The 14516-nt window shown below is 37.7% G+C and overlaps 1 protein-coding gene across 2 annotated transcripts in view; it reads left to right on the plus strand.

Moving 5' to 3' along the window:
- KCTD8 (potassium channel tetramerization domain containing 8) overlaps positions 1-14516 on the plus strand; it is an 88554-nt gene that overhangs the window by 21466 nt on the left and 52572 nt on the right. The window contains exon 2 of one of the 2 annotated variants that reach the window (XM_040556178.1): positions 1815-2773. The exons of the other annotated variant lie outside the window; for it this stretch is intronic. Within the exon in view, the coding sequence (XP_040412112.1) occupies positions 1815-1966 (152 nt within the window). The 3' untranslated portion in view covers positions 1967-2773. Of the gene's footprint in view, positions 1-1814; positions 2774-14516 lie in introns of those variants that run through there. 2 annotated transcript variants of the gene reach the window in all.

Consider the following 14516-nt stretch of genomic DNA (forward strand, 5'->3'; position numbering starts at 1 on the left):
TCCTGGATCTGAAATGTCACCTCCACATGGAGTTATTACTGTTGCTACGTTGACGTTAGCATTCCTTGGTACGGCTTTTATGCCATCCAATTGCTTACCAGTCAAGTTTTGCAGATTACACTTGAATTACTCTAAACACCATCTGGGAGATATCCTTCCAACTCATTGGACTTGGGAAAAACATCCTATCATAAATTAAATTTTGAATGGCTTTTCCTGTCACAGATACTCCTGCAAAATACTCATTATGCACTCCTGTTGTCCTCCTAATTTCTGCCTTTTCCTTCTTTACCTGAACTTATATAGCTTTTTTTATTTGTTTGCCATCATCTTCCTCTTGAGAGGCTTATAGATATGTTCATTATCCTTTTGACTGTGATATCATTTTTCTTTTCTTTGTTTTGATTTTTTATGCATTTTTAACTCCTTTCTTTGCTGTCACTTAGTTTTTCTGCCACTGTGTTTTGTCCTTACTCTTCTTTTTTCTTGTTTAATTCATTACCTTTAAGTTTTGTTGTTATTTTAATTTGAAAGTCTCTGTTGTCTTATACAATTGCTTCTAAACGGAAGGCATTCTACCAGCAGTTGAATACTTTGTACTCAGAGGGTTTAACAGACAATCCCTCTACCTCATTTTATGATTTATTCTGTTTTTATCAAAATTAAAACCTTTAAAAGACAGCAGCTTTGGTTCTTTCTTAATTGTCTTTGTTTTCTCATCTCTGTCTTGCCAGACATATGGAAACAGCTGGTTCTCTTGTTTCCATTCCTTAACTGTTACTTCCCATGGTCACATTCTGTTCTACAGTGGTGTAAGTTCTTTGGGTCGCATAATAGAGATAGAGAGGTTTGTATTTTAGTAAAATGTCACGCTTTCTTATTCTTTCTTTCAATTCATGTTTTAAAATGGAGACTGAAATACATGATCTCGCTGTTTAAGGCTTCATTTTTTTTTATTCCTTCATGAGTAAGTTCTGCAACATACTCAAAGTCCTTTGTTTCCGTTCACTGTTGTCAGTTTCTCCTTTAGATTCAAATCCTCAGTCCAGCTGAAAAGCCAAGTTGTGGCTGCCCTTATAGCATAAAAAGTAAACCTGTATGCATTTTTATTTATTATTACAGACAAAAATATAAAAGCTGCTAAGATATTAGTCTGTTTTTCTCCATGTTTTTGTTTATTGCAGTTACTTTCTGCCTCACTTCATATAAAAGCAGCTAAGGTAGTGAGGTAGATTTATGTCCTTCCCAATTAGGGCCAATAAACTTACAAAATTGAAATAATTTGTGCTAATATTACTATGCAATTATTTAATGAATTTTCTTCTTGAAAAAATTCCCTAAAAAATTAATGGGAAAATGGCTAATTTTATCCAACTTGAAAAATATTTAAGAAAACACAGAAAGCATCTATCCTAAAAATTAATGCTCAGTTATTTTTATTCTCCATCCTGTATTCTGTGGACTTGATTTTCTAGCTTTAGATGTGCAACTTTAGCATTACCTCATTGTCATGTTAACTTTGTGAAACTTAATATTGAACTGAGTTTTTACGGAAAACAATATTCTCTTCAAAGACAACAAGAGAGTCATAAGCCATTAAAATTCAAGAAGAATTCTTTGAGAGAAAAAAGATCATATTCAATCATGCCACGTGTTAAGAAGTCAGCAACAAAAGACAGGATATTTATCTGTGATGATCACAGTGCTGTATACAGACAGGAGGCAAAAACAGAACTGGCATTTTAATTTAAATATCCAAAATTGCTGGTCCCGAGGATCCTAAGTATCACTATTAAAATTATTCTTTCTCTTAGTTCACAATTGTAGTACTGACAGCCTTCAGTCTGGGATGCTACACTGGAGGCTCACCGGCCTGTTGGAAATTGCTGCTCACCACCAGTCCTTCACTTCTGACATCCAGAGGGGGCAGCTTGTGCCAGCGCTGTTTTTCCTTGGACTGGCTTGAGAAAGCCAAGTTTGTCACACCAGGAAGGGAGCTGAGATGCTTCAAAGACATGGGAAACTGAGAACGAGGACAGAAGCAGTTGAGAAGAGGGACCTTTCCCATTTTCTTTTCACAGTGACTAAATACAGTTTATTTAATCAAACAGTAATACAAACCCCAGAACATGATGTGTTCACGTGTATGTTCCCCTTGGACTTTGTGGATGTGCCTAATACTTTATCATTTGTGTTCTTAGTGTACTTGCTTTACTATTTGACATTTAAAGAATCGGTTGAAACAAGTTTTGCAAAATAGAATATCTGCCCGAAAACCTTCAATCTATACCTTCTAGTACTAATAACTATTTATTTACTCTGTCAGAAACCAGTTGAAAATCCCTCAGAGCAGCTCCATATTTTTGTATGACACAATGAAGAAAAAAAAAATTCTAATTTCCCTATGTTATTTTAAAGTCGCATCACATTTTTCCATATGTTTGTAAATGATGTATCATATATTGTTCCTCCTTTCTGTTTGCACTATTTAAATCACTGGGGAGTAGTGAGTTTGTTAATTTTTTATTGAAGTATTTGCCAAAAAATCTTTAGACAGAGGTTGCTGAATCACTGGTCTGGCCAGCTTCACCCTGTGTTTGTAATTCTCCTTTTCCTGGCTGGAGGGTGGATTTTTTTCTGGACTATAGTGGTTTTTGTTAAAGGAAATTTTACCTCACTTCTCCTTTCAGCTTACAAAAAATTGTAAGGACTTAAAAGAACTTAAAAACATTTTAAGAAATGGGAATAGACTCTCTGAAAATAAAAATAAAATTAAAAAAAAAAATAGGTTTCCGTAGTAACATCTGTAGAACATTTGCAAAAGTTTGATTTTATTACATGGTTCTGTTGTATGGTATGAACAGATCAGTTTGGCATCCTGAGTTATGCTTTGCGTTTCTCTGGGTCCTGGCTCATAGTGGCAATATGCACAACAATCAGCATGACGTGCAGATGAAGGCAGAAGTGTCCAGTGGCAATCTGTGTAGATGATTTAACTTCTCATTGTCATGAAAGTTTTATTCATCTGCTATATTTATAGGATGGAAGAGCTTAGGGAGGATAGCTGCAGCCTTTAGCTTCATTTTGTTACAGAACTTTAATGAAAAATATGCAATAAAACATGAAATCCTATATTTTAATTACTGTTGCATGCCTTTGTGTTAACAAAATCACCAAAATTGCCTGTTTTGTAGCATTGTACACCTCATTGTTTTTCTGTTCTCTGAAAATCTACTTTTTGGCAGATGTAATTCCTGCAATACTGCAGTGGACCCCAAAATACAAATTCTTTACACTTGAGCGGTTCTGCTGAGGAGGAGTATGAAGGATTGTATCCAGCTAAGGTCCAGTGAGGAATTGGCTATGGTCTGATGCGTTTTCACATAGGTTAAAGCATATGTAAATTAATAGAAGACAGTTATAATTTTATTCCTGTGAGCTGATGGCAATCATTCTGCTATGGTCTGCAGAAATTAGATATTCTCAGTTCTTTCTAGCGCAGCTGTGTGGGAGATGAATGACAGCACCTTTGTTTCCTCTGTTCGCAGTCAGTCTTCCTTCCTGCAAAGCTCTTAGCAGTCACTCTGAGAAGTGAACCTATTTTTTTACGTAATCCAGTGTGTACATTTGTAAGAAAGGTATGGTAACTCAAATCTCATGAATAAAGAACAAAATATAATTAGAAATCAAATATCCCTAAGAATCAGATGAGATGAATTACCTGGTCTCTCAATCTTTATTTAGAATACATTCTATATCTTAAGGCAGAGGATGAAGATAAAACACTAGATTTCCTCCAGCAACCTATTGAGACAACAAAGCAAATAGCTTTGTTGCAGCCTCGGTGCAACTTTCAGCTGCACTGGTTGGTTTGTAGAAAAATAAGCCATAAGCCTGGACATGGCATTGCAGATGCTCAGGTCCAGCCCCTTGCCTCAATAAATAAGTGTACATAGTCCTGTTAATATGCCTATGTCAATTTAAAGCCTATCACTGTGTCCATTGTCACTACTTCTGTTGGCTAGAAGCCACCTTGAAATATCCAGCCTTAGCTCTACCCAGAATCAGTTTATTCTTTTTGTGATTTGCTCTTATTTGCTGGTAGTTTACATAGGCCTTCTTGTCCATTCTAGGAACAGCTGTGTTCTTCCTGTGTTTGTTTGCTAACATGATCAAGGTATGATTTTGTTGTGTACTCTTATTTGATAGTGTTACCATTCGTCTGATTTTCCCAGTACCTTTATTTTCTGCATCTGAGCCTCTGGGGGGAAAAAAAGTTAGAATTGTATAGAGTACATCCAATGAGACTCTATCATTATTGTGGCATTTACATATTTTAGAATAAAGTCTTTTTTTTTCACAAATACTTTTTTTTTTTCCAAACAGATACTAGCTCGCTCTTTGAAATTTATGTATAAGTTGCTTTTAAAACTCTGACTACTGCAAAACAAAAATCCTCACAATGATAATGAAATGTTATTAGTTAAACATCAGAGACAGAATCAGCAGTTTTCAAATTTGGCCTGCAGCATGTGTTTTTCCTTTGGAAAATTCTGTTTTTCCATTCTTGAGTTTTTCAGTGCACTTGTATCTCAGGTGTTAATAGAAGGGAAGAAGAGCTGTGATGAATGCCAAAATGAGCTACGGTTAAAATTAAGCTTAGAATGAAATAACATTTAGCTGCATTTGTCACCACTTGCTATTGGAAAATATCTTGTTATGAAATTCTCATGATAAGTACAGTTTATTATCTTTTTCAGGAGAATTCCTTGATTATGCAAGTAGCAATAATCTGGAAATTGAGTGGAGTAGCCTACTGCACTTCTGCGTTGTATTTGATTTCAGTCTGTTGCAAAATGGCGTGCATTGCATGATGTTCTTGTGGTTTAAAAGGTATAGAAGTGGTCTGTTAAGATTGGTGATGTTCAAAAGTGGAATAAATAACCATGTTGGACTTTTCACCCTTTCCCATTCAAAACAGCATTGTTTCTTGTATTTTAGAAGCGTAGAAAATGCTTAGGATTATCACTGATGTATTTTAAAGTGGATTCAAAAAAAAAAAAAAGTTGGTTATCTCTGAGACCATAATATATCATGATCTTTGGCTTAGAATCTCAACATAAATTGAACTCGCATACAAGCGTTTCCCTAAGTTTTTTTTTTTCAATTTTTATAGGCTTATTTGTGTACTACTAACACGTATATTAAACTTAAGAATCTTGCATCATACCATCGCACATGGTTTGAACAGTTTTTAACATTTATGCATGCTATGATTTAATAATTGTTGCTCCATGGTTTGTTTTGTCCTTTAATTTAATATAAAATTAATTATATCTTGAACTCTACCTGTTCCTCTTTCTTGAAGCTAAATATGTCCATTAGAAAGGAATGCTATATTTCCAACAAAAATTGAGCAACAAATTTGATACCTGCTGTGAGTGTTCAGAGAACTGCTCCCAGCTGTGATATTAATATTGCATTGTTTATCAGGAAGGTAACTTGCTGAGTTATTTCAAGTTAAAGGCCAGGGTTATCTCCCACTGAGATAATAGCAGCATATTTCTCTGCAGAAAAGTGTTGGTCTAATAACGTTTTTTTTAACTGTGCTGCTGAACCGCAGTACCCATACAGCTACATACATTAAGGTTAAAATGACTTTACATTGTACATTCAGCACTGAATTATCCTGTCTTTAAAATATGTTTTTTAATTTTTAATAAGTATGTTGTTACCCAATGCATTCTTGTTTTTGAATTTTATTATTACTGAGCTTTAATGTAGATATTCAGGAAAATTAGCTGCATAGAATTCTTAAACACTTGAATGTTTTAAAAGTCAAGTCCGATTTTTGTACTTAAAATGGTACTATATGATTTATTAAATATTAGTAATTTTAAGGGGAAGTTACAAATTTAGCATGTGTTGATGAAAAGAGCGTAGTAGGTTGTAATCTCAAAATCCTTCGTCTTGTACAGGTAAATACAAAATAACATTAATATGGTACTCAGTCAACTAGTCAGTGAGTTTAGCAGTACCCTTCAGTCATATTTTGTAGCTGTTCTCACAGTTTGTACTAAAAATGTTTCTAGGTCTCCTAACTGAAGCAAGACAAACAGGCTCCAGCATATTGTTTATTTTCTGCCAGAGACAATGGTAGTATAAGATTATGAGGAGGTATAACAGCAATTAGTCTTATTTCCCACAGTGAGTATTCAGTAGTGATATTTTAAACATTTATAGTCCCTCACACCTGAAGATTTTAATACACTTTAAATGTGTGATTTACTGCTCCCATCATCTCTAGGACATATTGGGATTACCATTTGCTTTAAATATAGTGTTAGGCAATCAGAGAAGTTAATATGAATCTGCAAGGTATTTATTAGGGCTGTGCTAAGCGTGTGAGTAAGTGGAGAATACAGTGTATTGCAGAATTAAAACTGAGGTGAGGAATTACACGAATAAGTGTAAGTGTTTGAAATAGAATGGAAGAAAAGGAAAGTAGAAAGAAAATGCATTGAGTCAATTCAGTGTAAATTACTTCTCCCTCCTGAGTATATGTACAAAACTTAATAACTAATAGAAGCAAAATGGCAGGCTAAAGCAACATCCATAATACTGGGTGAAAGTTTGTTAGGAGAAATGTTATCTTAGTCTTTAAATCGAAAAAATAGCTAATGCACTGAAGATCTGAACAGTTAAAACACTGTTCAATACACAATACCTGGCAAGGGAAACTTCCATTCATTTGCTGTAGCCACAGTTGTAGGTGACACATTTAACAAATGGACTCAGAACAGCCAGGTATGGCCAGGTCTTAATTTTCCATGGATGCATTACTCAGTTTCAGGGTTAAATGTGCTGCTGGTGCAGAGATACCGGAGCTGGCTCTGCCTGAGCTGGTTTCATTGCAGGAGAAGTGCAGCAATGCCCAAACTGAATGCACAATATGCTCGTAACTGCTTGGTGGGTGCCTCCCTGGGGATGTTTGTGCTCCACGCTCATCTGTAACAACCTTGCTATGTGTTCTTAGGGCCTAATATTACTCATATTTTGTATTATATGTGGTTTGGGGTTACTTAGGTTATCCAATCCCTTCAGAGTCTGAGTGCATAATCAAGAGCTGATTGTTGCCTGCTGTTTCCTCTTTACATTTTTTATGTACCAATTTGCTAGGAAACTATATTAAAAATAGGATTAAAATTAAAAATGCTAATGTTAAAGCCATAACTTGCATGTGACTTCACAATTAGGCATACTGCTGTGTTTTAGTAATAGGACTCATTATCTCTCCTAGTGGCAAAGAGGCATTCTTACTACTAACTTAGACATTTTGCTCGCCTTGGGCTTTTGGTGCAAACTAAATTTAAACTGTTCTTACAATGTAATTCTTCTGCAGAAAATTGATAAGGCAGTCCACTTCAGAACTTTATGTGGAGTAGATGCACTTTGGAACAAATAGGAAGTAGTATGTGATTTAAATTTCACACGGTTTTGTTTCAGATCCCTTTCACAGCGAGTATTAAGCCCTACTTTATGATATTTTCACTTCTACATTCAGAATTTTAAAGTTCTCATCAATTGTTTTGAATGCTTTGTCATAGCATGCCGTGAGTTTTAGAGAGTCAATTATACACATATTCACATATGTTATTTTTGGCTGTGATACAATATTTTATTTTAACAGAAGGTATTATTGGCACTGTCAGAGCCATTGATTCTCAACCACATACACCGATCTGTATCTTGCTTATTATTTATGGACTACTTGTAGCATTATTTGGAAATAGTAGAATGGGAATCCACTTAAAAGATATAATCATGATGTTTTTGAGATAGAATTGTAAATTTTACAAGTAATGTGAAGTTTTTGAAGTTGTTTTTTTTTTTGACAGAAGTAATTTTAAATGCTTAGCATAGCCATTTCTATTTGAGATATATTCAAAGATGTAAGAGAGAAACTTCTGTTTTGGGTAAAAAGCTTTACATTTTTTGGTTACTTCCATAGTAGTGTATTGTGTCTTAAAATGCAGTGCTGTGGAATCTTTCACATTCTCTCCCTGAGCTGCCTATAATTGAATTCTTGGTCAATCAGTGGCATTTCCTCTGTAATCATGAGATGCCATTTGTTTCATCAACATCATCAACTGCCTCACAGAGAAATATGACAGTATAATATTACATTCACTGAAATTACGTGAAGTAGATATCTGAAAGGTTAAAATCTACATTTTCACATGTGTCTGTCAGGCACTATCTGAGTAAGAAGGAAAAGAAAAAAGATGAGGATTTTCAATAACAATCTTTTCCTCTGGCCTTCAGTTCCACATAATATGCTAAAATGATAGTTGCTTTTAAAATACCAAACAGTTTTTTCTTTGAAAGATTTCCAACTTTCTCATCTAATATGTTGTATCAGGCTCCTGTTGAAATGGAAATAAGCTGGTATCGGTATTTCTGCCTATTAGTCCACCTGCATATGTCCCTGTGGACTTGGATATAATGTGCAAGCTGGTCTTTTTGTTACAAGGCCAGGGCATTTTCTTATTAATATAACTGTGCTTACAATGTATTCCCAAAGGCTTTGAAGAGCCTTCCTCTGTGTCTTTGAGCCAAGTGGAAAATGTAAGACTTTCACAAAAATTTCAAAAGCTTTGATGTTGCTAGTAAGACCATAGGTAGCATTTGTTTTTGGAACATATGGTAATGAAGATAAGAGTGTGTTTCATATTTAAATCTTTAGTTTTCAGGATTCCTCATTACCAGCACATGACCACCAGTAAAATCAGTATAGCTTCTGCTCTTAAAGTGAACCGTTTGTCTTCAATTTCCTAGACACTTTCATCATAATCTTTAGCAAATGGTTATATATAAAAGAAAAATGGTGGGAGGATACATATATTTATATGTAAACACCAATTTCTGTTAGGAAAGCGCTTCATTGGTAACTCACGCTTCAATATTAACTCAGATTTTGGACTTCTGACTCTGCCTCACAGCAGAATGTGCTTTGTTCGTCGTTCCCATGCTACAATAGCCTGTTGCGTTTGTGACCTATTTTTGTGACCTTTCATACAATTAATAAACCGACTTCATTTCAGCTGTGTTCACAAAGATTGCCTCTTGCTGAGTAGCTCTCAGTCATTGAGTCATTGCCTTTCCCAGCTGTGAAACTCTGTGAAACTTCCATGCAACTTCCTATCTGAATCTGTGTTGCAAGACCCCCTCTGTCATTTTTGAAGAAGGTACTCGTCTTGTGTAGTACCTCTTCCTTTAGCCTCACCCAGATGTGTAAGCAGCTATGAGCCTGTGAAGTGTGCACAAAATACATGGAAAGCAATGATGCAGCTTTCTGTCTTAGCAGCAAAATGGTGACAATCAGGCTATTCTTTATCAGCTTCACCTCATGGACCCTGCCCCAGTGGCTGGCTGTGCTCCACACCTTGAAGGTGTCACCAGAAGTGTACAAGGCATGGATGAGCTGACAGGAATAGGAGCAAGGCAGAGAAAGAGGAGGGAGAAGGCAAGGGATGGAAGAAGAGTGCTGAGGGTCCCTGCAATATAGTCCTTACTTCTTATTTTTCCTCTTCAGTCTGTAGAAGAGGCCAAGTAAAACCCTTAGAACTATATATCTTAAAAGTTTCCGTCAATAACAACGCTTCCAAACAATGATTTTTGTCTCGTTTTGGGACCTTCTTTCTTGCACTCCCTCTCAATGCTTGCATCTTCACCTTTAGCTGCAAGTCCTGAAGCCTGCTACATGGTTCTGTACAGGTACCTTGATCTGCTATTAAGCACATTGCTTTTGTTTACTTAATCCCGCAGTGATCTCCTGCCTGCCAACAGCTGGTGAAGAGGCATGCATTAAACTCTGCTCATCCCTCCTGGCTATGAAACTATATGGGGCCGAAATGTGTGTATCTCTCATCAGAGCACATTTTGGCAGTGTCCCCTTTCCAAAAGAGCAAGTGGGTGGAAATTGGAATAGATGGCACACTCTCCTCTACCTTAAGTATTCCTGTGCTCAACACCATAAGCACAGAAGAAGAATATAAATAATCTGGCCAATCTTTGATTCCGCTAAGCCAGATTATGTGAAATAACCACAACCTTTGCTCTTCCACTGTCTTCTAAAGTTTTTGTCTTGTGCTTCCAGATTCTTTGAAACCCCTAGTGAAGAAGTTGTCAGATTTCTGGCAGTAGTGTGAGTGAAGCCTTCTGTCTCTCCTATCGTAGACAGAACCTTAGCCATTGATGATAGGGTTGGCTCCACAGAAGATCTGTAGGGCTGCTTTACTACGGCAACTTGGTGATTAACCCACCTGCAGTGAAGCACAAATATCTGCACAGGGCAATGCCATAGGGCAGGCTCTTCAGCTCTGTGGTTGTATTCATACAGAACTACAGCATATCATTATGTATGTTTAGGTATGTACAACTTCTTTTTCCTGCCTCTACTACCTGGTCTATCTGGGAAGTTCCTGTGACATTTCTTAAGTTCAGTTTAATCTCTTCCACATATATTTTTATTATCTGTCTACATGCTGTCAGCTTTCATCCTATCCACCAGAACTGCAGTCTCCCTTGTACATACACATACTCCTTCTTTTATGAAATACCCATCCATACAACATAGACTCACACGATGTACTTGCAATACTTCCACAACCCTCAACTGGGCACGTTCCTTGGGAGATGGCAACTCCCCATATACCTCGAGCACAACAGCAGTGTGTCTCATAAGGGACAGTGACAGGCAGTAAGGAGTGTGTGGATATCAATTGGGATGGTCAGTGTTAGAATAAAATCCCATACATTCAACAGAGACACAGGTGGAGGCTGTGCTGTAGCAATACTGATCACATTGTCCTTGTCCAGCTATGGAAATGACCTGCCGTGAGGTGAAGGATCTGACAAGCTGTTGTGGTTTAGGCTCGGCAGCAGCTCAGCACCACACAGCCACTCTCTCACTCACCCCAGGTGGGATAGGGGAGAGAATTGGAAAGGTAAAGCGCAAGAAGAACTCATGGGATGAGGTAAAGACAGTTTAGTAGGTAAAGCAGAAACTGCATGTGCAAGCAAAGCAAGACAAGGAATCCATTCCCTGCTTCCCATCATGAGGCAGATGTTCAGCCACTCCCAGCAAAGCAGGGCTCATCACGCATAACAGTTTCTTGGGAAGACAAACACCATCACAGCCCCCCAGGCTCCTTGCTGACTGGGCAGCATGAGAAGCTGAAAAGTCCTTGGCTCTGTGTGAGCACTACTCTGCAACAACCAAAAAACGTTGGTGTTGTATCACCAAAGATCCAACCACAGCATCCTACAAGCCTCTGTGAAGAAAATTAACTCTATCGCAGCCAAAACCACGACACATGCCTTAGTCAGCCAGTCTTCCTCAGTTCTTTATGACACTCTCAACTGCCTGCATCATTATCCACCCTGAGTATTCAACTGGAGATGATGATAGCTTAAACTAGTTCATTTTTTTGTCAAATGAAAGTCATTGCATATGACAAGAGCTGGTAACTCATTAGTCACACCTGTCAAAAAGCAGAAACTGCTACAGTAGGTGTTTGTAATCTTGACTAATTTCAGTTAAGAGTTTGCCACATACTGGAGGTTCTTTTTTGAAAAGCTCAGGGGCCTCAGCACAGATACAAGAAAACCAGCTTCTTGGATGGCATCTGGCAAGTCACATCAAATAATCTGTGTAGTGATATACTCATTTATCACTTCCTTCTGGATATGCTTTCAAACAGATAATTTTTTGGATATGTTGCAATGTGGTTAGGATGGCTCAGTGGTCTTCTTCAAGAACAGTGATATGATTTTTCTCTTCTGAATCTTTTTTTCAGTTTTTTTACCTCTTAATGTTTTAAGATTTGCTGCAGGTGGAATGGCAGTATCTGGCAGCACGTTGAAGCGGTGGCAACACCACAAGGATGGCAATGAAGTAATGCAGAGATGAAACAGCTTTCACAAGACGTAGTTGAAAGAAAGGCCAACATCGCAGCATGCAGTGATTCATCAGAGCTCAGCAGTGGAGGCAGCAATGCTCTCATCAGTTTGCTGAATTTATGGGACTGAAATCCCCAATCAATGACAGATGACACAGGCAGAAATGTAACTGGCTATGATATCATCTTATGCCTCGTTCTTCGGCCCAGTAGGCACAATAAGCGATCGTAATGGCAAGCATGGGCAGTTGAAAGAACTGCATGGTTTTACTTGGAAGTAATCTCTCTTGTTTCAAAATTATTTTCTAATTCACATAATTCTGAAACCAAATCCCATGGTGCAAATGCACTTACATTGACTTCCTCAATGCATCCCAGCTGGGCTGATCTAATTTACAGGCAAGCATGTTATTTCAGTGACTGCAGCAGCCCTTTACACTGAGCGCTTGCTGCTTGTGCTCAGGGCCACTGCTTCTTTCCCCGAGGAGCAATGCCACACGCTCCTGCTGGTTGTGTTTATTCCTCAGCAGGATTTCACCACTCATGTCACAGCCCTGTTGTGGTGTTTGGAGATTGGGACCTGTGGGGCTGAAGAAGCAGAAAGCAAGAAAATGTAACTTTTTATGGGTAATAACATGATCAAAACCACTCCATCTGGATCTTCATAGAGAGGAACAGTGTATGACCTTATTTCCTCACAGGCAAGAAATTATATTCTGCATATATAGCAGTGGCATTTCATCTGGATATTCATACCTCAAATAATTTCAGTGTCCTTTTACACACACATCACATTTTTGCCACCTGCTCTTATTTTCCCGTCTGTGTAGGAGTTTGCTGCCTTCTTCAGAGAGAAAAATAGCAAGTCCAGTGCCATTATTGCTATTGCCTCTTTGCATTTATCAGTACCAAGGTTTCCCTTTACCTTTGCTTTTTTAGTCCTTGAATCTCTTCAAGGACTCATCAACGGCCTGACATGGAAAACACTTATGTTGACTGTTTTAATGTTGTCCTTTTCATTGTTGACTTACACTGTTGCCAGCTAGCAGCCTGTCTGCTTTTATCCATATGTCATTTCATGACTGGCCCTGAAAATGCAAACTGTTGGCAATAGACTTGCTGCTTACTAATTGCCTTCAGTAATACTTTGAAACTTGACTTTTTTTTTTAATTCATAAAAAAAAAGAATTATAATAGTGCTGTTAATATGACTAATACTGCTTTTTTTAAAAAAACACTTTGCTAACAACACCAGTAGATCTATTTCTGGGCACATTGTTGTGGTTTAACCCGGCTGGCAGCTAAACACCACACAGCAGTTTGCTCACCCTGCCCCCTCCCTCTCTGGGATGGGGGAGAGAAATGGGAAAGTGAAGCCTGTGAGTTGAGATGAAGAGTTTATTAAGACAGGAAAAAAAAAATAATAATAATAATGTGTACGAAACAAGTGATGCACAATGCAATTGCTCACCACCCGTTGACCGATGCCCAGCCTATCCCCGAGCAGCCGGCCCCCCCCACCCCGGCTATCCACCCCTATATATTGTTCAGCATGACGTCAGATGGTATGGAATACCCCTTTGGCCAGTTTGGGTCAGCTGTCCTGGGTCTGTCCCCTCCCAGCTCCTGCTGCACCCCTAGCCTGCTCGCTAGCAGGACAGAGCGAGAAGCTGAAAAGTCCTTGGCTTGGTGTAAGCACTGCTCTACAACAATTAAAACATCAGCATGTTATCAGCGCTCTTCTCATCCTAATCCAAAACATAGCACCCTACCAGCTACTAGGAGTAAAATTAACGCTGTCTTAACTGAAACCAGGACCATTACATTAAAAATAATACTGTTAATTTAAAAGCCATGCAAAATATAGCTAAGATAGTAGACTAAAGTGCCATACATATATCACCAGCAGTGATCCATAGTAAAGTATGTAACTGTCAAGGCATCCCAAGTGTGTTTGAAAACCTTGTTCCTAAACAAGTTTCTGGAAGATTTTAGTTGTGCTTTGTTGAATTATTGCTACAGAAATCTGATTATTCCACCTGGATATTATGTAGTCATGGCTGTTTGGAAATGCTCTGAAATCAATTTGGTAGCTTTTTTGTTTTAGAAGACTGTAAAATGTAAGATACTTGGGAGATTTTACTTCTTTATATAAAAAATGACAGTCCTAGCTGGGAATAGCCAATGGTTTATGTTTCCAAGCTGTCTATAACAAATAAAAGGAAGGGTTCTTATCTGAAAAGTCAGAGATCATAGGGAAATTTGCAAAACATCAGGGTGTAGTAATTTAAGTCCACTTGAGAACTAATTTCACTCGTATGGTTTAGAAAACTGGAATGCCAAGGACATTTGGTTTAGTAGCTTGGGAGATGAGATGTAAGCTTTACTGACAACAGTGTCACTACAGAGGCATTTACTAAATTGTTTCAACAACAGTCTGTGTTGCCTTTGTGAACTATGTTTGTTTATAGAGATTTACTTTTCATTCTTCTTGCTCCGATAATGTTTTGTTTTCGGTGCTGGTTGAGCTGCCTTTTTTACTTGTGACCTTTT

Source organism: Cygnus olor, chromosome 4 (genome assembly GCF_009769625.2).
Source record: "Cygnus olor isolate bCygOlo1 chromosome 4, bCygOlo1.pri.v2, whole genome shotgun sequence".
Classification (NCBI taxonomy): Eukaryota; Metazoa; Chordata; class Aves; order Anseriformes; family Anatidae; genus Cygnus; species Cygnus olor.